This window comes from Epinephelus moara, chromosome 23, assembly GCF_006386435.1.
Source record: "Epinephelus moara isolate mb chromosome 23, YSFRI_EMoa_1.0, whole genome shotgun sequence".
Taxonomy (NCBI): Eukaryota; Metazoa; Chordata; class Actinopteri; order Perciformes; family Serranidae; genus Epinephelus; species Epinephelus moara.
Window position 1 is genome coordinate 4,529,008 of NC_065528.1, and position 23,967 is coordinate 4,552,974.

At 40.5% G+C, this 23,967-nt stretch overlaps 1 protein-coding gene across 1 annotated transcript in view; it reads right to left on the reverse strand.

Annotated features, from left to right (window-relative positions):
• The window catches only part of tmem178bb (transmembrane protein 178Bb), a 188,922-nt gene that overhangs the window by 8,633 nt on the left and 156,322 nt on the right, over nucleotides 1-23,967 (reverse strand). The window contains exon 4 of the mRNA XM_050036413.1: nucleotides 6,688-6,825. Within this exon, the coding sequence (XP_049892370.1) occupies nucleotides 6,688-6,825 (138 nt within the window). The remainder of the gene's footprint in view (nucleotides 1-6,687; nucleotides 6,826-23,967) is intronic.

Sequence of the window (23,967 nt, forward strand, 5' to 3'; positions counted from 1 at the left end):
CCTGCTGCTGCTGTTATCATTAGTCATACTTCTACTGTTATTATACACATATGACTATTGTCACATATGTATACTATCAGGTATTAATATATACTTTCAACATATTGTACCACAGTAGCCAGAACTATAATTATAATATTATTACTTTCATTAATGTTGTTGTAAGCTACTGTCATTACTGTCCGTCTGCATCTCTCTCTGTCTCTGTCTCTGTCTCTGTCTCTCTCTCTCTCTTCCTGTCTCATTGTGTCATACGGATTACTGTTAATTTATTATGCTGATCTGTTCTGTACGACATCTATTGCACGTCTGTCCGTCCTGGAAGAGGGATCCCTCCTCAGTTGCTCTTCCTGAGGTTTCTACCGTTTTTTTCCCCTGTTAAAGGGTTTTTTTGGGGGGAGTTTTTCCTTATCCACTGTGAGGGTCCTAAGGACAGAGGGATGTCGTATGCTGTAAAGCCCTGTGAGGCAAATTGTGATTTGAGATATTGGGCTTTATAAATAAAATTGATTGATTGATTGATTAACCAAAATGAGTTAATCTGAGTTCTGAGACAGAACTATGGGTAATGTATTTAAGATGAAACCCTTGGAGTATAAAAGGGTTCTCGTTTGAACCCCTGGGTGGTTACAGAATAGAAGGGCTCTCTGTAAAGCCTGTCATAGTGGGTTCTGGGTGGAACCTTTTACAGGTAGTTCTAGGCTTAAACCTTTATGTTGGGTTCTAGGTAGAACCGTCTTAAAGGGTTCAAGGTGGAACCTTTATAAAGGTTTTATCTGGAACCAAAAGGGGTCCTCCCAAGCCCCCAGGAAGTGCGCCAGGCTTTAAAGTCAACTTTTGTAGTGGCCAAACAGTGGATTTACAACTCCTGAGTCCATCGCATGAAAAAAAAAAAAAAAAAAAAATTGACTCCCATTCCCATTGACTTACATTGGGAAAGAGATGTCTTTAAATCAGTGGATACATGTGTCATATGTCATAACCCTCATGAAATGGATTTCACTATCAGGATTTGATCCATTTGCTTCAGAAACATTTATAAAGTCTAGAAGAACTGAAAGATTAAATCATTTTATCCCCATTTAAATTAGCAGAGAGCTAAACCAGAGGTAGCTGGCTCGACCGGAGGATGTCGCTAGTGGCGCTTGCTCTATGGACCCAATAATACAGAAGCAACGCCAATCATCTGGGCAGTTTTATATGTGGCAGCTGAACATTTTTGACTTCATGCATCACTGAGCAACCTTCATAGGAATGAACTGAGTTCTGCCCCCAATGCTGTATCCAGGTCTCTTTATACATCAAAAGATTATCTTGTGGGGACAAGCCAAAGAACCCTTTCTGGTTCTAGTTAGTACCTTGAGTGTAGTGAACTGGCCATCTCACATCCTACCAATATCCAATGTTGTCTCCTACAAAATATATTTATGTTATTCCCTTGATTGATCCCTATTGTTGTCTGGATTATGTTCACAGGCCACATCCATGACATTCTTATACTGCAGAGAATTCATAAAGAGGAGGTCAAGGTTGATGGTTGGACATAAAAAGCACAGGACTTTGACGCTAGAGATGTGGGTCCAGGTCCTTTGTCCCGGGTTACGTTAAGGCTACTGAAACACTTTCTTAGATTAAGGCATAGATGATGGCTTTGGTAAATACTGAACAAGTCAATGCACACAAGTCAGTGTTGATCTTTTCTATATTTAACCAAGATCGCCACCTTCCCCTAACCTCAAAGGGGACGTTTTGGGAGTATGTTGCCTAAAATGCGAGGGTGGAAAGCCTGCCATCATAGACACAAATGGGGACAGTGGCACACACTTTGAGACTGTCTCTTTTGAATCTCCTATATTCTCCTGTATTCATGATGTTATACTTGTTGCTCTTTACTTAATTGTTCACATGAAAAAGAGCTCAAGTGCCAGAAAAAAACTGGGCCTAAAAAAACTGGTTTCGGTGGCACAATCCTGGCAGAAAATGCACCAATGTCTCAGTAAAAACCAATTGCTTTTCATGCCACTGTCCCCTGTGGAAAAACAGCAATTGGTCCCTAAAAACAACCCCATTTGTTGACTAAAAAGCTGCTCAAACAGCCATGATGAGTCACTAAAACACAACTGGTTTTGCTGTTTGTTGGTCTCGAAAAGTGGTCGGCAGCTTGGCAGGGTTCTTGCCACATTGTCCACCATCCCCTCCACCTCCCAATGACAAAGTCAGCACATATAATACCTCACTTTAGAAACACTTAAATTATACATATGAAATGTTCACATGTAACATATTTGTGGTTTGCAGAATGTACAATACCAACATTTTCCTCTGGCAACTGGGCTGGAAAAAAAGAGAGCTTGAGTGAGAAGTTGAAACTGTGCCAAATTTCTCACCTGCCCAATCAGTATGCTTGTTGGGTTGAGGGATTTGGAAATTTACAAGAAATGTCCCTTTTGTGTTGGCATTGACCAAAAATAAACATTTCCTCATTATGTTAATAAAACATTTAATCCTGATGGCATTATGTTTCCTGCAAAATGTATTTGCAGAATCTTGCCAGCTAAGTCTCTCATTGTTTGTACTGATGATTCAACCATTAAAGTTTCAAGTGCTGCAAATGAATCACCTGATACTGTCTCTGCATTGTGAGGAGGACTTTTACTTCCAGAGCCCTGGCTGCCTGATATAACCCCAACTCCTCCATCACTCTGCAGTGTCTGCGTTGCATTGTGGTCCATTGTTGGTGGACAAATGTGTCTCACTGTTCTCCCCCTGCTGGATCTGTCCCTGATCTTTGAGTAAAATTATGCTTCCAGAAAAAAGACCTCTATGCTTCACCACAAAAACACAACCTAAGGGCAAAACTTAAGGAGATCACGAGGAGAACATGCCACCAAACCATTGACATCACTTACTTTGAATATTTTGCTATATGTAAATAATCTGTCCACTTTATCTCATCTGAATGACTCGTCTACTTTGGGCTGTGTTTAGTAGAAGCAGTTGGAGCTCTACATTTGGCCTCATTTTGGGAGCTCTGTGACCCTGTGGGCTGCTTTGCAGTGATTTGGCCACTGCAAACTGACCTAGCCTATTTCTTGGGCCTTTATTGCCAAGCAACATAATTAACTTTTTAATTGCCTGTTCATTGTACAACTGTAGGGCACAGCAGCACTAATCCAAAGCCCATCATAATTGAGTGTGCAGTTGTCTCCTGCCAACCCAGAAATGTGCAGCACATAGCACATCAGTGTGTGTGTGAAGTTGCTACTGACAGTGGGACATACAGGGCTGTGTGTGTCTGTATGTGTGTGTGTGTGTGTGTGTGTGTGTGTGTGTGTGAGCGCGCACATGCGCTCGCGCTCGCGCTCGGGGGCTTTAAAAAGCCCATGTATGCGTCTTTTTTAAGCATGTGTCAACCTGCTAAAAATAGGCTATATTTCTCATTGCCAGTAGACCAGAGCTGTGTACATGGCTCTGCAGCAGATGAGCATGACTTTCTGTATGTGGGTTTTTTTGTTTTTGTTTTTTTGTTTGGCTGTGTCACGTTTGACGTCACGGGCAGGCTAGAGAACAGGTAAACAGTAGAGAGGAGCATGGAGGCCTAGGGAAACTTTGTGGTCTCTCTTTCAAACTGGGTGAAGACTAATGTAGATCAGTGTTTGAGTGCTGTTTGGGCAGAGATGGACGGTATTTTGTGATGGTGCGTCATTGCATCTCTCCAGTAAAGGAGCTAAAATTAGCACGTTTAACCAGGTGTTGTCTTTCCATCGATGCAAATTGGAACCAGAGGTGATAAATACCCGTGACTACTGCAGAATCATTTGACCTGGGTATGAATGCTGATTAAAACCTTTCCCATTACACTAAAAAGCCAGATGTTAGCGGGTTTTTTGTGCAGTGGGAAAGGGGCTGTACATTACTCTTTCATTCCTCAATATAAATCACTATCATCAACAGTGATGAGAACACACAGCTGGTCATGAAGTGCTGGCTAGCAGTATGAACATTTGTAATGGAGGTAAAAGTCATTAAAGGTGTTTAAGATGAATTCACAGTTGGATAATGTTTCAGCTGTCAGTATGTTGTTACTTTGAGACATAAGTGGGGCTTCCATCCAAAACAATTTTAAAACAAACTTTCGAAAATCTTCTAAAGAAAGTGTGTATTTATGTGCTTTTCCATCTGCTATTGTTGTGAGAATATTTGGGTACTGGTTCATCAAGCAGTAGGTGGCTCTAATTCTCCAGTCAGTTGCCAGTGCAGAAGAAGAGGGTGCAACGAGATCATGTAATTAAAAAAGTGCCAGTCAAATCTCAAAAGAAGGAAAACAAAAATGGCTTTTCAAGTGATTTCACTGTCACATACAAATTTCTAATGTCGGACTAAGAGTTTCCCTCAGTTGTTGTACATTCCTGTGATCTTGATAATTTGGTGTAAGGTGGTCATTAAACCAAGCTTAAGTCAGTCTGTTTCTCACTGACGTTTTGAACATGTTGAACATTATTGTGAGTTTTTAGTCTTGGCTCAGGCAAATAGAGAACTTCAATGATGTGAACACTGTCAACAGCCAAAAGCTGTGCTCTATGCACCAAACAGGAAGCAGCAAACCGGGTAGACAGCAAACATTGAGGGGACTCCGGGGAGGCACAAGAACAAGTCTCAGTTCTCTTGTACTGTGGTAAAGGAGGAGAAACTGGTGGACATGCAGAGTGAACAAGAGTCAGTGTTTAATTCGGCATGTATCTGATCCACCAACCAGCACTTATTATACTATACATACTAACATATAGAATGTTAATTTTTTGAAACCGTTTGCATCTCATTCCCACAGTCTCCTCCCAATAAAATAGCACAGGTAGTCAGTGGAGGCTGGTTGCAAGTTGAGTCGACAAAACCCAAATTGCAAAATTTGAAAAACAGATTATCGTAGGCAAATGTGTATGTTTGTGAATGGCAATCAATCGTAAATTGACAGCACACTTCTGCTAGTCAACAATTAGCATACATCCCTGTGGTGTGACAGGGACAGGTAAATCAAAGGCCTGGAAGGAGGTAACAGATGCTGTTAACTGTTGTATGAACCATCCAAGAAGTTCACTGAAAATGGTTTGATATGAAACTTGATGAAACAAACAAACAAACAAACAAAAAAGCATAACTACACACACATAAAAAACCCACAACAGCTATATGAGCAGGCTCCTCCCAGTCTCTGTCAGGAATAAGCAAACTCAGAAGGTAAGGTGCTGACGTGTTACATCAAGTGTTAAATCGCTATATGACCGCCATCACTGATAGCTTAGTGTTTGGTCAGTAACATGGGTCTCACAGTCTCGCACTCAAACAGAAGATAAATTTGTTAAGTTCTCTCTCCTGACTGATTCAAGTCAGAACAGTAAAAAAAACCACATGTATTAAGTCGATTTAAAAAATCTAATCCGAAGCTTAAATCTGCTAACTGCCAACTAATTTAGCTAAATATGTAATATTTCTAATATTCTGTCATGTTTAACTTGCCTGTTTCAAAGGCATCTGCGTATTGTGAACAAAACAAAGCACAATACAAATTAAAATTGTGATATCTAATAAGCAATATTTATGTCAATTTCAATTTCAATTTTATTTATAAAGCCCAATATCACAAATCACAATTTGCCTCACAGGGCTTTANGTATTGTGAACAAAACAAAGCACAATACAAATTAAAATTGTGATATCTAATAAGCAATATTTATGTGCAATCCTTATTTACACAAGCACTACGAGCAGTCAGAAGCAGGAGTAGATTTTGTTTGTAACTACAAAAAGAGCAGATACTAACAAATTAATGAATGCCAAAATACACACAAATTCCTTCTGCTCACGTTTCATGAATGAGACCCATTGTCTTTCAATGTGAGAGGCTGTCGGACTTATAAAACACAAGAAAAAGTCTTTTCAAAGTCTTCTAAGGTATTGCTGGCACAATATTACATCTCTGTGCTCTTGGAAGAGTTCGCAAAGGAAGAGACAACAAAGAAAGCTTGCACTGACCTACTGTATGCAGTGATGGTACGTCATGACTGTATGTCAGTATTGGTCCACTCAGTGTCTTTTCATTGCACTTCTGTTGGCATATACCTTTTATCGACTAACTTCTCCACCTACACTAAGCGTAAGAACTGTTTATTTGCAATACCTCTGGATGTCATTTCCTCTCAGATACAACATGTTAATCACAGATTTTTAGAGGTGTTGACAGGTATATTTTTGAACTTTGGACAGAGCCAGGCTCGATGTTTCCCCTGCTTTCAGTCTTTATGCTAAGCTAGGCTGACCACATCCTGACTCCAACTCTTTGACACATGGATGTGAGACTGTTATCATCTGAACATCTCTGTCTCAGAAAGAACAGGAATAAAGGAACTCAATTAAAACCATTTATCAGAAAACTTTTGAAATATTTGTAGCATGTCTTAGTGAGATGATTACACTACAGTTCTTGTAACAGCAATTTATCCATGTGCAAGAAGAAAAATGCCCCGGGCTGATTTATGGAAGTCCATTACCACCAGGGAAATGACTAAATAAATCCAAAGTTAATGTATGAATGATAAAAATGCATGCTTCTTGAATCTTCTTAATTTGTTTCTTACAGTATTAGGAGTGTGTGTGTGTGTGTGTGTGTGTGTGTGTGTGTGTGTCACGCACCTCCCATTAGAAAGAGGAGGCCAGCCACATACTGCATCAGGCCTCTGTCCCAGCAGCAGCCGAGCACGCCAATGATCCAGCCGAACAGGATGATGGCCACGGCCATGCCCATGAAACCTGCTGTCATCCGCCGCAAGTCTGAGGAAACACAAAAGGAGGGATGTTAAACATCGCTAGAATAAAAAGTTAACACAGACCTGAACAGGATACTGCAGCTGTGAGGAGACAAAACATAACACACATGGGAGGTTGATAATCAGCCCTGTTGAAATATACATTTACACACTTCCTGCCAACAGGAATACAACAGAATAGCCCCTCCAGCCCATAAAGACCAGCAGTGTCAGGCACAGACACACTGGTCCAGTGCTAATGAACACTGTGCAGATGATGCATTTTGACACAGTGGTGTAGCGTTGCAAAAACTCCCACGCCCTAAGTCCAACTGACACAAAACCAGTTCCACACATCCAGCTGTCCTCACAGGTCAGAGAGAATCTGTTCTTATGTTTCACGAAATCATAATTAGCCTCCAATGAAGCCACTGTAAACAGAAACTACACTGCAGACACACTTTTATAGCACTGAGATGCCACATCTCAGACAGTGCTGACCTGATTCTCCTGGACCTAAGGAGGTATTCTGCTCTGCCATTACCCTGCTGTGGACATTATGATTGAAGCCCAAATTTTAAAGCTGCACAAGACACATTTTAAATGGTCAAATATGCGTAAAGTTGCGGTGATTGGACAAAATTGCAAGAGAACCCAGAACTCAAGAACTCAAGGGGACTGGCTCAATTTGTGTTATTTGTTTTGTTTGCAACATTGCAACATCCTGGAGGGACTGTCTGTCTCTCCTTCTCTCTCTCCGTCTCTGTCTCTCAGGCAGACTCACACTGACTCCCAGTTGTCTGTTGGTACACAGCAAGAGAAGAGTTATGATACATGACAGATCAAGAAATTCTTGTAAAAGACAAAAAATATGAGAAAGGTTGAAGTTGAGGATTATTTTGCAGATAAAGAGCTGTTCCTAAATTCTGTTAAATCCCAGATGAGCAAAAAGGGAAAGGGGGGGCAACACAGAGCAAGAGATTTACAGATAAAGATAAAGAGTTCTGAGAATCAAACAAGAACTACAGCAGGAAGACTCAGAAGCAGTATAAGACAGCTTATCTCCCGGTCTTTTTAATGTTGCATTTTTTATTCTGACATCAGTCTCGATGAGTGAAGGTAAACTGATGGTAGTCAGGGCAAAATATGAATCCTTTACTGTGCTTTTTATAAATGTTTATGCTCCCTGTGTAGGACTTGACAGAGTTCAGTTTGTCATTGAGCTCAGTGTGGATTGAAATCAGTGTGGTCCTGAAGAGGTTTTATTCCTAGGAGGAGATTTTAATTGCACAGGAAATGATCGGGTAGACAGGAATCACTGAACCTCATGCTGCCTCAAGATGTGCAATCAGGCAGCTGACAAAAAACTCATGTACAGGAGAGAGAGGAGAATAGACAGCACATGTGGTTTGAGAGTAGAGAAAATGTCTTTACTACGACAAGATTTCATCATTTTATTCTTTTAAGCATCATGTTAGAAGGCAGAATGCTCAGTGATCTCATCATAATATTTATGGGTAACTTTGGTATTTCCAACCTGGACACTATTTTCCCATGTTCTTGTGTCTAAGTGACTAATGGAAACAGCAATTTTTGACAGTGATCCAGTATTGAGAGAGAGCGCTGCAGCAAAACAGGCTGCAATGTAACCGCTCGGGACAGCTGTGCCTCATCAATTTACATCCACTGAAAGTGTTTGTTTTTGCCACTGACAGGCTCATATTGTTATTAGGAGTGTCTGAAAACATTATGGAAAGGAAGCCACAGATAAAATGTTTTTCTATACCTTTTGCTTGTAGAGATTTCAGTCTGGCAGTGTCTCTCAAATTGTATACTTCTATTAGTACACTACTATGTACACTACATACCTCTTGCGTGGTGCACTAATTCAACAGGGTAGTGTTGTCTGAAATTGCGTACTGCGGTTTCACACTTATTGGAAGTGACAAAGTTTTTTTTTTTTTAATGGCCTCTTCTTCTTTGTCTTCTTTTTAAACTGAATTGCAAATGGACGGTGGAACGTTATCGCCAACATTTGACTGCTATGTCCGCCCACACAAAAACCAAACTTATGCCTTAACGTCAATGCTGACTAAAATGTGCTGCCGTAGCTAGGAGGGGAACTGCCCATTGGTTCGACAGCCCATTGGTCCGACAGCCCATTGTTCCGACCATATTAAACTCATTGTTCCGAAGTCCATTCTGAAATCATCATGATGCCCTGTGGTTAAGGTCTGGTTAGGTTTAGGCACAAAAACCACTTGGTTAGGGTCAGGAAAAGATCATGGTGTGGGTTAAAATGAAAAAGAAAGTGACAAACATATAAGCCGTGAGCCTGCTCCGCCTCAAGCCGGTCGCGGTGCACCATATGCCCGCCGCGAGCCGTTCAGCACCGCGGACTGTCGGACTAATGGGATGTCAAACCAATATCATGGACCCGCTAGGAGCAACTTAGACAGCTAGCTTAGCTGTTGTCCCCAGTTGCCATGTCAAAAGTGGAGAAATTTGTGACGTAGGCACATTTCGATCAACTGGTATGAAGCTAATAAATTATTTTGTCACAAGTTGGGGGTATGGGCTACGCTTTATGCTTGTCTGTCACACACCAGGAAACAGAGTAGAAGACACAGACACTGTAAAGCATAAACAAAACAAGTTACCATGGCCATCTAACCCATAGATAAAAAAACAACAAATGCCTCATTGGCCGCTGGATCATAGTTGTCCACCCGGTCTTACTCAAAAGATGTCGAGCATGCATAAAACTTTTTTGCAAGGCTGAGGAAGTTTTGTGGGATTTTCCCGTTTCCATACAGCTTTCCAATGCAGTAAGCATAAAAATATGTTTATGGTGACATGGTTCTTGGCTTAACAGTAACACCGCTGTTAAAATTTTTAAAATTAGGAAAAAGGTAGTTTACATTGTTGAAGCAGTGGTGGGATTGTGGGAAGGTGGAGCCTATGCAGCTTTATGAAAGGCCTGAAGACTGAAATAGTAGAACTACAGAGTTCCACAGAGTCCACAGGAAATCGGGTCAGAGACGACTTAAATGTGTCTTTACCATCACGTTAAATATTGAATCTATGTGCAGTTTTATAAATGTGGTCCTTTGCTGAGATGACACAGTGCGGGCAAACAGAAAGAGACAGTGTGTGTGTGAATAAGGCCAGGCTCTGCCACAAGGACAGCAGTATGCTCTGCAGGAGGGTAATGACAGCGACAGCGACTAGCTGCAGAGAGGAGCTGAAATATGAAAAGCAAGAGAGAGCAAAGAAGTGCTTCAAGCAAAACCCTGACTCCTCTTCTCCGAGTAGATTAGAATGTCATGGGTGAGCTGCTCTGCTGGGGGGAGGATGGGGGAGGTAAGGAGGAGGACTCCACCATAGAGGACGCCATGTGGTGGGGCGAGAAAGGTCAAAACATTTGGCCTGAGAGCATAAATGTAGATCAACAAAAGACTAACCTCTTCTCATGTAGTACATGCTGTACATGTTCCTTCATCTTAACCTCTTCATACCCAGCAACCACTGTAATGGACATCAGATGGTCATGGGCCTCAGCCAGTGGAAATACACTGTTTCAAAAACGACCTATTGCGTATTTAAAGTTGCTACTGGAACATGTTTAGATGCCTTAATGGTCAACGTTAAGGAACGCCTGTATTCACTCTCTGTGTGAGAGGGCTCCGTTAAGAGCCCATCTCTTTAGGCCCCCCTGCCGAAAAAGCCGAGTCTGCTCTGATTGGTCAGCATTTTCAGGTCTTCTGCATCTCAGCATTCTGCATCATTGCAACCAGGGAATGACTATAACTGAGAATAATGGCACTTTCTACCATTAACAACTCATCAATAAAAGCTTTTACACACAATCAGACATGTTCCAGCGTGAATATGATCCGAAATTGGAGAGAAATTAACCACATTGACAACCAAGACATGTTTCCCTGACGTTAGCATGTAGCTACATGTACATTAGCAGTGTCCTTCGAGCCAGGGAATGACCTTAACATAGATATGGGAACCTTTACCATGAAAAGTCAACAGCAATAGCGTCTGAACATTACCAGATATGATTGAGCAGGAATATGATCCGAGATCAGGGCAAAATGAACAACATCGACAACCAAGACATGTTTCCCTTACGTTAGCAGGTAGCTACATGTACATTAGCCGTGTCCCTGGAGCCAGGGAACAACTGTAACAAAGAATATAGGAACTTTCTACTGAGAAAAGTCACCAATAATAGCTTCTGAATACAAGTGGACAAATGTGAGCAGGAATATGATCAGACATTGAGGAATATTAAAAACACTGTCTACTACGACATGTTTCCCTGATGTTAGCATGTAGCTACATGTAGAGTAGCAGTGTACTTACAGCTGGGGAATGACTGTAACAGAGAACAGCAGCCCTTTCCTCTGAAAATTGCCAATTAAAGATTATAAACACAACCAAAAATGTTCCAGTAGGAATACAGTCAGAAATCTGAGAGAAATCAACAACCTTGACAACCAAGACATGTCTCATTGACATTAACATGTAGCTACATGTACACTGACATTGTAATTGCAGCCGGGGAATGACTGTAACAGAGAACAGCACAACTTTCTGACATGAAAATCACCAGTGAAAGCTTCTAAACACATCCAGACATGTTCCAGCAGGAATATAATCAGAAACTGGGGAGAAATTAACAACATTGTCTATTAAGACATGTTTTCCCGATGTTAAAATGTAGCTACATGTATATAAGCAAAGTACTTGGAGCCAGTGAATAACTGTAGCAGAGAATAGTGGAACTTACTTCTGAGAAAAATCATCAATACAAGCTTCTAAACACAACCAGACATGTTCCAGCAGGAATATGATCCAAAATCGGGGAGAAATTTACAAAATCCGCACCCAACGTGTGACCCTGATGTTAGCATGTAGCTACATGTAGCAGCGTAGGTTACATATTTTAAACACTTGCAGTAACGTACCTGGAGCAGATGACCATACAAAGAAATCCAGCCCACTATGACATCATACTGTTTCCAGAGTTGAAAAACTGTTGGAAAGTGTTCAGAACAAATGTTATGTGCCCCTTGCTTTTACAGTTTTAGTATGATTCATTTACTAAACTTCTTATTGTACACTCACAACATTTGAGCTGTAGTGAGTGAGCCCCCCCCAGATGTTTCCTCACAGGTCGGCAAACATAAAAGCTGCCCATCATAGCGGACATCACTTAGGTAAAAAAAATAAAAATAAAATCTTTGAACTCCTCTGCAATTGGGTAAAAAGATAATTAATATTATTTAGTGACCCTGTGACTTAGTGGTAAAGTAGGCTACCCCTCAAACAAAATTGTTTTGGTTCCCCAAAATGATCCATGACTAAAACATTTTGTGTGACAAACAGGTGCAAATGGTATTTAATGCAAGATATTCTCACTAATCCTATAATGCTGATGGAACGCGCCATGTAATCTGCATTTCTAAAATGCACTCTTCTATAATGTCATGATGAAAGACATGGAAACAAACTCAAGAAAATATAGTATGCATAGAAATAAAAAGACTGAAGCATTATTTAGGCTGACTGTCCCAGAGCCATTTCTGACACATGCAGATGCTGATGTCTGCGCATGACATTATGAGGAAGGAGCTCGTGTGGAACTTCCTGTCAGAAGGCCTGTCAGTCAAACACTGTAACCGTGGTAACCCCTGACCCTTTACAGTGAGGCATGAACTTGGTGGAAGCTGTTTGACAGTCGGTGACACTGTAGAAGTCATGATTCCTCTTGCTGAGTATCTACGCTGTTGTTTTGCTTAGAGTGTAGATTCAGTTTCCTTTGTATTACATTGAGCATATTCTAATGTTTTGCTATGACTAATATTCTGTATTATTTTACTTCAACAAACCCTTTCTGTTTCAGACTTTTGTTCGAAACATCTATGATCCATATAATGACCAGATTGATGTGAAATTTGCTGTTGTTATTCATGGTCCCCAGAGGATGACTCCAAATATTTTTGGTGACCCCACCTGATCTTTCCAGAATTTTTTCTAAATGTTTATGTTTTCAGGTTCTTGTCTAAATTAAATGGTTTCAGATTGTTTCTATTGGTTGCTTCTTTTTTGTAACTATAGCAATTTAACATTGTGCCAAATACCCCCTTAACAAATGCACAACGTGAATCATAAATCACCTCATTCTACAAAACATTTGTGTACATCAGAGCTGAGACCTTAACCTTTAATTTGCTACTGGTTAGAATATTCCAACATGAATTATGCCAGAGAAATATGGCATAGGGTGAAAAGCGTGCCAACCAAGCTTGGCCTCCCCTACTCCAGGGGCTGTACCGAACACCCGAGCTGGAAAAGACACAGAGAAGCTTGGGGACACTTTTACTTTGTAGCCAGTGTGTTAAAAACTATTGATATTTATAATACCTAGGTCAGATCACCAGAGACTATTTACTATGAAAATTAAACATGTAAGATGGTGTTTAAGCAAACATAATCACAGTAATGGGTGTTATGGGAGAAAACTAGAGCCTCATGTGCTCTCGTATATTAAGCATGATGCAAACATAACATAAGGTACTGGACACAGTGGAAAAGTTGCAAAACACACACACACACACACACACACACATACACACACAGACAAAAGGTCTTATTGTGGTTGGGAAAATACTGAGAAACATTATAGTCTCTTGCATAAGACAGAGAACATCTGGCCTTATGAAACGGGGTTAAGATTGATGAGCTTTTGGCAAAAACAGCAGTGTTCATGACTGGACCTTCCAGGAAAACATTGCTGTTATTGGGAAAAGGAATCAAAATGAAGGAAAACAAGTAAGGGACTTTTCAGAAATATGATTCAAAAAACAAGATGTAATGGGAAACGAAAGTGTGAGGTGCTCTCAAGCACATCTCAATAGGGTACGCCAAGTTCAGCAGTCTGATTTACTGAAACCTAGGTCTTCTCAGGGTCTTGCATTTGTATCCACTTGTCCTATATCTAAGTCAGTCAAAGAAATAGTGAGTAAATATTGGTACATGTTGAAGTTCATTCCAAACTCTGCCATCAGGTTTGCCGAAGAGGTCCACTCATTTTCTGTCTCAAATCCCCCGTGAGAATTTTCTTTGTCAATTTTCTTTGTCACTGCTATTCTATTATCAACAGTTATCAGTTCACTCATTCAAGTCTGGTTTTGACATCGAGCTTAGAGTCAGAATCACATGTAACACTGAATTTGTGGTTTACCTGTTAAAAAGGCCAATGGTGGGTAGAGTACTGAAAATCTATACATAAGTAAGAGTACAATTACCATTTGAAAAAGACCTATTCAAATCAAAGTAAAAAAAAGTACCTGGTTAATAAATTACTCAAAGTACAAGTTACTGTACTGTTCATGAGTGACGGTGGGACAAAACGAGATTTTGCATGAGGCCCCCAAAAGCCAGAAATGCACCTGCTAGCTGGTATGTCTACTGGACAAGTATGCAGCTGTCACAGGGAGAGGAACAGCATGGTGACAAGGACAAAATGTGATGGAGAGATCTCATTGCAGCCTGTTGTCCCACAGGGGATGAAGAGGAGTCAGTAAATTAGAAAGTGATTAACTTTAGTGACTTGATTTGAGCTGCTGCAGAGTTTAAACTCATTATGGTTAACGTTATCGTCAGCTTGCTCACTTTAAAGGCGAACATCAGATGCTGACTTGTTAGCACTGCCTGTCTCATTAACGTTAAAGTCCAACAATAGCTTACTGGTAATGTTAATATTAATACTAGTAAGCTTCCCTTTCCCTTTAGCTGTGGCTGTCATGAGGTGAGTGGCTTGCGGCTCTGTGCTGTGTTGTGTATATGTGTGTGTGTGCAGGGGGTGGGTTTTTTTACTCTCTAGGCTGCTGTAGTGAGGTGCTCTTTTTGTGCTCCCCCGTACAGAGCAGACTTGTTCTAATGAAGGTATAAATGGCAAATGAAGGGAAGTAAAAAGTAGATTACTAGCTAAAAAGTATACTCTAATAAGTAGAAGTACAATTTGAAAAGTACTCATTCTTTAAAAAAACTACTTTTTTACTCGTATGTACTTGTAACGCGATCCTACCCACCCCTGTATAATGTAATGTAATTTGTATAATGTTGAGAAACAAAACAAGAGTTAAAAACCAGGATCTGTGAACACAGGCCTATGTGGTCTATTCATAATCATGATGATTAATCTTCTGTAGCTAGGTACTTCAATCATCACAACCACAGCTTCAGTGAACTTCATTACATGGGCATTGAGACAGTGGAGATGCCACGGAGAAGTGGTAACAGAGACAATCCCTCTCCTTGACACCCTCATCCCCAATGGGATGAATGAGGAGATTTCATTTGCTTGTTTTACATTAAGTTAATATATTTGTGTTGTTTTGCTTTCATGTTTTAGTGCTCTGTACCATGGGATTCTGTGCCATGAAAAGTTGTGGCTCCCCCTGATGTCATGTACTTGGTGCGCTAATTGTGGTCACCTATAATTAACTCCACCTGTGTATATTGTTTGTGACATTGCCGGAATACATGCTGAAGAAGGACGTCTTGCCCGAAATGTCCTCATCTTTACTTTATTTACTCCCTGTGAAGTTGCAGTAAATCTAAAAGTGGACCAAAATACTACCTGAGTCTCTTTAGTGTGTCTGTTTGATTAGAGGTATTCTAAAGTGTAGTTACAAAGTCATTTTCTACACCAGCAAGGCAACAAAAACAAGCATACCCAACAACATAGTGCAGGAAGACGAGAAAATATTGTTCATGTCGGTATAACTGTGCTCCGTTTGACTTAGCATACAGTTAGCAATGGACTTCACATTATTCAAAACTTAGATTTATTTTTATGAAAAACCTTTTTGATTCTCTTAATTGCTGAACCCTTACGGACACAAGGAATACGTTATCTAGAAATGAGCCAACCTATTTTGATAGAGCGGGCCTCATATGTTTTAATAAAAGGCCAATGGCTTGGTGATGTTGGGTTCGTACTGGACGTGGAGGCGCTGCAAAGTGCCAATATTCCACTTCCTGCTTCCATTCGCTGCCCATGTTAACCGACTGGGCTGTTTACACAGAGGGCGCAGTGGCCCTGATCTCTGCAGCTGGCTTGCGATCTGCAGCAATAGCTTCATTGTCTGGTCTATTATCTCTCGAATCTGGCAAGAAATACACTGATAATACATGATGAACGATATAAAGGATATATTATATATGATATAATGGATTTGATCTTATAAATGATAGAATATGCATCCCATGCTCACTTATTCCACATATTAGTCAGCTGTGTCTAAACAGAGAGTGAGAGAGACGCGCAGACACATACACTCACACACAAACACACACACTAAAGCAGACAGACAGACAGACAGACAGACAGACAGACAGACAGACAGACAGAGACAGAGCTCTACATGTGATTAGAAAAGAGCAGAGGAGCAGAATCACTTGCTAACGAACATGAAATAATGTGTTTTCAGAGTGAACGTCCAGGCGACTGCTCGCACGACTATTGACATATCAGGGCGCTTTGGCGTCCAGTGTGAACATGGTGTGGCACTAATGTAGGTCAGGGTGAGTCGTTGCTCTACTTTGAGCGATATTTCCCCTTCTTTCTGCACCCTGACTGTCCCTCTGTCAAGTCAGATTAGCCCTCAGCATGTCCTTTGTCAAGAGAAACATCCTGCAGGTCACTGTGGGACTCCACTGGTTTATTAACTGAAGAGGACAAACATGGAGCAAAATCCCTCGTGGCGTACTCTAGAAGAAACCCCTCCTGGGTAACAATGTCCTGTGAGTCCACAGCATTACTACCCCTCTCCTGCATGAATACATGTGCTGAACCTCCTGCCTGCAGCAAATACCGACAGATAGAGGTGGGCAAATTTGAGAAGGCAAGAAAACAGTAGGGTGTTAGCAAGCTAGCAGATTAGGTCTCAGAATGATAAACTTGATTCAGTAAAAGATGGTAAACAGTGTTGATACCACCACACAGGATACAGCATGTAAATAAGACAGATCACACAAATCAGAAAAATTCGACAACACACACACACACACACACACACACACACACACACACACACACACACACACACACAAGCCCTGTCATCATAGACAACTGGTGGCAGGAGATCCTCAGTAACCAGCTGAGAATACTAACTATTTGACAGAGCAAAACCTCCCCCAGTTCCACAGGGAAGAGTTGTGCAAGCTCAGAAATAGAAGTACAGGAGGCGGATTGTGACTCAGGGAATGTGACAAGGAGTTGCTGCAAGAAATTTCCTTAAAAGAAACATCATCTATTACAACTAAAGTAAACCCAAATGAACAATGGGGTGTGTAAACAGCAATTGGACCAATGCATGGTTGTGTGGCAGGTGTACTATGTTGAAGATGCAAACCCAAAGTAGAGAAAGTACAGAGGGAGTCAGCTGTTGGAAGACAGACAAAGTGAGCACATGGTCCAGCTTTTATAGCCTGGGAGGTCCAGGTGAACTACCTCAGCAGATGACCCTCGCATGTCAGACTATTTCCTGCTAAAGTTGGCCAGGACAGCCTCTTAGATAGTGGGACGGGCATCACAGTATGTGTCAGTACTAAAAGGTACAACAGGCTCACAGTGGCCACCAGATGCATACCAGTTTAGGCTGACCTGTTAGTGCAGGCTCTGTCACTCCAAAAAATACAATTCTGCTCAGCTGTCAAGGGTGAAACTGCTAAGACACAGACGCTGTGAGACAAATTTGCTACAGAGACTTTGACATGTACTACACTAAACACACTGCAGCACCTGTGCAGTGACACGAGCCTTCAGTGTCCACCCACTGTTGCACCACTGTGGCAACAAGGGGTGTTCCCGAATCTGAATCTGAAAAGCACAAATAACACAGAGGAAACATTCTATCTGAGTTGCTTGGTATCATTTGGCAGGAAGAAAAGCAATGATTGCCATTTGTGTTTCCTCAAATTGATTCATATAATTGTGTATGGTCACATGATAAAAATGTCCACTCTGATTGCAACATAGGTACACAGCAGGCAGCGGGCAGAAAGCTGAAGATTCCGGACTGTCACTCTTGCATCAGGGAGGAGGAGGCGTTACATGCATGAGTAGCGTGACAAAAGCCTGGTGTGGTAGTTGGATTTCTTACAAACCCCCACAAGTCAAAATGAAGCCTAAAACCTGCACTTTTTAGTACTTATGTATTCATTTCTGCTATATAAAAAAAGATAAAATATTCAAAAGAGTTCAGTTAGTATTTATCTGTTTATGATGTAACTTGCTGTACGTATCAGCCATAGGTTTCATGGACTTTTGATTTAGCATCCACTAACACCCTACCAAGTACTTCATGGTCATTCGAACCAGCCTGCTTTAATCCCGAGGTCATCAAATACTAGCGCTTTGTCACACCCTCAGTGTATGGTATTGATGCTAAAGGTAGCTTTTAACATCTTCATGACTCGTTTTCAGCTAACTCCAAAGTATACCCATCCTTGTCATTACTTAAGAGCAACTGATGTATACAAGATGTGTATATAAGAATTTAGAATTTCTTTTATTTAATTTTATTTCATATGGGTAGAGGAAATCTCCACTAGTCGCTAGGCTAATTTATACAAAGTAAAATGCCATAGGCTTGTGCTAATAACGTTAGCATATTTTATCTGTTTGGAAAACGTGTTTAGTAGCCTATATGACAGTTGTTTTGTCAGTGAAGCTTGTGAGCTGTAATGGAGCCGAATTTTGTAATGTTACCATTGTTAAATGTTGCTGATGTCCCTGGCTTTATACGTGTAGAGGAAATCTCCGCTAGCTGCTAGGCTAATTTATACAATGTAATATGCCATAGGCTTGTGCTAATAACATTAGCATGTTGTATTTGTGGGGAAAACTGTGTCCAGCAAAAGACAAGTGCTTTGTCTGTGAATCCTGCCAGTTAAAATGAAGCTGATTTGTGTACTTGTGTTTGAAATTGTCTTCATTAAGCCATGTTTAATGTGTGTTTTGGGTGTGTTTTGAATCAACTAAACTTCATAGCACTTCACAGAAACCCCACCACCGACTAGTGTTTTGGAGGTGTAACTGCAGGGTGACAGACACACCACAGCACAGGTATAAATGCTCACAACGGCATAGGCCACATGCATAGGCTACAGTGTAGGCTCTGCAAAGAGCTGGCGCACAAGTGTAAATCTGCTTAAAGTCAGCGTAGGCAGGGAGGGAGGGGAGGTGGATGGGTCAAACAAAACAAGACTTTCACCCAGGAGACTGCTGTTCGTGTCCTGTTTGAGTCAATGCTGTTTGACGTAACATTACGTAACAATGTAAACCAAATGTCACCACTGTTTTAGCAGTGTTGCATAATTTAGATACAGATATTGCACACTGAAGTCATTCATGTGACGTATTTATGTCAGATTACCTTATTGTTACATAACAAAGGTACTTATTCTAACCCAAAACATGATCTTTTTTCTAAACCTAACCAAGTAGTTTTGTTGCAGAAACCTTATCACAACCGCAGCAACATTAACCACGTTACAATGTTTCAGCTCTGCATAATATAGAGATGCTAAAGGGTGCCCTATGTGTTGCTATCAGACACTGAGGGGGCATGACAAAGAGAATGGGTTATTGATGTAAATAAAAAGAGCTGGGAAATAAATGTAGCATTAACAAAAGTCCTCTGAAATAAATAAAAGTAGTCCTTTCAAAAACACCCTTTTTGAAAATAATTTAGTTATTATAGTAAATTAATTTAGTTATTTCAGGATTTATTTCATTGCCATATTTAGGCATATGTATGAATGTATGTATATACTGTATGTATGCATGTATGTATATATATATGTATACATGTATGTATGTATTTAATATGAACTTAAATGGCATTTAATGGTAGTTAATAAAACTTAATTTAGTTAATAAAGTAACGAGGCCAAAGAGAAAGAGAGAGAGAGAGAGAGATGAAATATACAGAATGAAGATGTAGAAATATACTTCATAATTAATTATATGCCAATATTAAATCAATTTGATGCTTTGAAGGCACAACAATGGCATTACCAATAATATTAGGTTAAATAGAACATTTGTCTGATTTAACATAGCTTCCAGTATAAACCATGTCCACTCTGTTTTTATCAGAATACAGACACAGAGAGAAATATCTTTGTTGGTTGAACAGATACAGATGATGACATCTCTGTACACCTCTAGTAGCAACATCACTAACAGTCTATAAAAACAAGTCAACAGAGCAGATGGTTCAGTCTGACACTCTGTATGCAAACTCAGTATCACAACATGTCCTACGACAGCTGACTCTGATACAACGGCTGACTTGTTGCGTCTGCATACAGGTTAGCTCCTGTTTCTGGGTGACTGAGCATTGTCAGGTTTGATGTGGATACCTCACTGAGAGATCTGTTTAAAACCTGATGCACAGTTTGATGCATGTCTCTGCAGCTGTCAGCCTGTCTGTCTTGGTCTATGGATCCTAGAAAGGTCCCTGCAGCAGTCAGAATTCAGACCGGGCACACAGGCCTGTGTTGGCTGGAGCTGGGAGCTGTCAGCTCTCATCCATGCCTCTGCATTTGACTACATTTAACCCCCTCTGGAAGTTTGGGAAACATGAGAGATGGATATACTCTAGGTTATACTGTGTTATGGTAGTATTCTCTGCTGGGGGTGGGGATATAGGGAAGGAAGTAGAGCAAGAAGTATCAGTCTGTCAAATCTGTGCATTATTTATGTCATCAATGTCATTTTTTACATTTCACGAGGCTGAAATTTGTCTTGCATCTTGATAGTTTCATTGCTCATGGGAAATATGTGACCTGCTTTATCATTTTTGGTTCCATTGATTCTGAAACACATTTTGTAATGCACCAAACATTGTACATATCCCACACAATCATGAGCAAGTTGTGAATAACCCATGTATATAGGGAGGCTGCGATTATGTGACCAGTGTGCTTATAGGGGTAAAGAAGGAGGCCGTCCCGAGCAGTCTCCTTAAGGAGGCAGGTTGGAGTGGTGGTTGGGTGACAAAACACAGGACTTTCCCCAGGAGACTGGTTTTCAGGACCATGTGAACTTTGAGTGAACTTTGAGTCATTCTAAGGTACATCATCACCATATATCCTTTCCTTAACCCAACCACAGTACCTCTACTTGCCTAAACCTAACCTTCATAATTCCATTAATTATAAAACTTCATGCTCAGTAGGTAACGTCATTCATGGGGCGCTAATTTATAGGATATTATACGAATGTGCTGAGTAGGACCAGAGTGCAGTGGACAAATGTTTGTTGCTAGCTTGTGATTATGCCTTTACAAGGTTCAAAATTGTATTTATCATTTGAATTTGGTGATAAGAGATTCATACTCTGAAAGCCAAGACTTTTTTCATTAAAAACCAAACAAAATCTCCAAATTAGAGGTATTGACATGACTTCACATCTATCAAGAAATTGTAAAATTTGACTGATTTTGAAAGAGCATGCTACATATAAGCCATTATTTGGTCTAACAGAAAAATATTCCAGATTGATAAGATTGATAAAAGGATGTAGGCTGTTTTAGCATGACCCATGCCTCAATATGCCCATAGGAACTCCACCCATATTGGATAACCATACACCTTACAATTTACATCTAATGCAATGGGGTTAGTTCTCTGCTAAACAAATTTTTGTGTATGCTGATTACATGTATGATAACATGCATTTGTTTCTCAAAAGGTATTTTTTTTTCCAGATATAACACACCTTGTAAGTCTTATTTGCATTTTAAATTCAATAAATCCGTAAAAAATGTAGGAGGAAAATTTAGTGGATCTCAAAAGAAATTGGGAATCATCTATCCAGATTTGTACAAAATTTCATGGCAATCCATCCGATCCAGTCCATCCATCTGTTGGTGAGATATTTCAGTTTGGAGCAAAGTGGTGGTGCTAAAAGGTTAATGCTGTTGTGGGAAGTAGAGGAGACACACTTGTGTATGTGAGCAGTGTCTGTGTGTCCTGCTGGGGGTGATGATAGCTACATCTGCTCACATATCATTAACTTAGGTGAACCAGAATGAGTTCTCCACTCCTGGTTCAATAAACATCAGATATTGTGGCTCACAGCGGGTGACTCTGACACTGTCTGTGAGACAAATCAGCAAAGGTGATGATTCATTTATTCACACTTACAGCTGAAAACAGAGAGATCTAGCATCTAGCAATTCCATGATTTATCTCGTATTTACCAATCTGATATGTGTCTGGTCAGTTACATTCAGTCAGGGTTAAATGATACATGACATACAGAGTGTGCCCTGTCCATTTAACTGATGTGAGACAACAGAATTGTCTGGGAACAGTCTGAGCCATGCCATATATGCCTGGATCACATCATACCCACATGAAATCAGTAAAGCCTTTATTAGCTGTCTGCTAGTCCCAGCTGAGGTATAACAGATCATTACATGAGTTGTTTTATACATCTTCTTTCATTTTCACAGAGTTTCCATTAGCCCCGACAACGTCATGATGGCTGGTAATGATGTTATACAGAAGGATCCGAAACTGTCTGAGATGATTACTACGGGGGAATTTAAGTCAATTATAAAGCACAGAGAAAACAGCACTCCTGGTCAGTGTGATTGCTACTCAAATTCTCACTGAGGTCATTTTAGAAAATTGTACATATTTATGTATTTAACTGTTCTTTTTGTGCTGCTTTTTATCTGGATGTTGTGCTTGCTCACTTGTGGTGTGTCACAGTGGTACTTGTCTGCTTGTGTTGTAACGATGTTTGAGCTGCCCTCTTGGCCAGGTCACTCTTGAAAAAGAGATTTTAAATCTTAATGAGGTCTTCTACCTGGTTAAATAAAGGATTTACATATATTCATTATTCATTCATTCATTTTCCTTAGCTGCTTATCCTGTTAGGGGTTGTAGGGGGCTTGGAGCCTATCCCAGCTGACACTGGACAGGTCACCAGACTATCACAGAGCTGACACATAGAGACAGACAACAATTCACGCTCACATTCACACCTACGGCCAATTTAGAGTCACCAATTAACATGCCAGTCTTTGGACTGTGGGAGGAAGCCACGCTGACATGGGGAGAACATGCAAACTCTACATGAAAACTCAACATGCAAACTCTGCACCGAAGGGCTCTCCCACCCTGATGTTCGAACCCTCTTGCTGTGTGGCACAAAATATGTGTGTGTGTGTGTGTGTGTGTGTGTGTATCATCATGGCAAAATGTCGTCCAGGGGACACCTTTTGTAGGGGGAACTACTACCACAACTTCCAGTGGTTTTCAATATTTTGAGGACAGATTTTGTCAGTACAATAATGCTGCAACCGCCTGGCCCAAGTTTGCTTTAGATCATGGATCGCTGTGGCACTGCCCAATGACCCCATCACAAGACGGTCTCTATTTTTTGTATTATTTTTAAATCCTTGTGACTGTCACTTCCCAGGGTTCTGGGTAGCACCATGAACAGCAGCATTCCTAAGAAAAATGTGTGTGCACTAATTGCAAGTTCTGTTTTGAGTGATGCATACAAAAAGAATTGTAAAGTCACAGTCAAAAAACATTGTGAAGACTTATCATTAATGGGCCCAGTCAGCAGCAGCGCACACACACACACACACACACACACACACACACACACACACACAAATATAACAAAGTTGTGCTTGAAGTGGAGCATAAAAGGGCTTATGTGAAATTTAATTGTTTTTAAGAAAGATCAAAAGCAGCAAATTTTTCTCACAGCTGAAACTGAATTTCATGATATAGTGTTGCCAGGTATTTCTGTAGTTGTAAAACTCTGGGAGTTTGCACTGCAGCTTGTAAATGAAGTTAGCAACATGGAAGTCATTGTAAATGAATTTCATGAAACTCGGTTTTGTAAGTGTCCTATGAGTTTGGATTGTACATTTACAGTCAGGGAGTAGTGTGTAAAAGCGGTTTGTTAAAGGGAAATTTCGGTTTATTTCAACCCGTCTCCTATCGTCCTAAATTTGTTTCAAGTGACTAGTGACATAGAAATAATAGTTAGCATGTTAGCCGTTAGCCTAGATACAGCTGTAGCGTCAGACCTGTTAAAACGTAA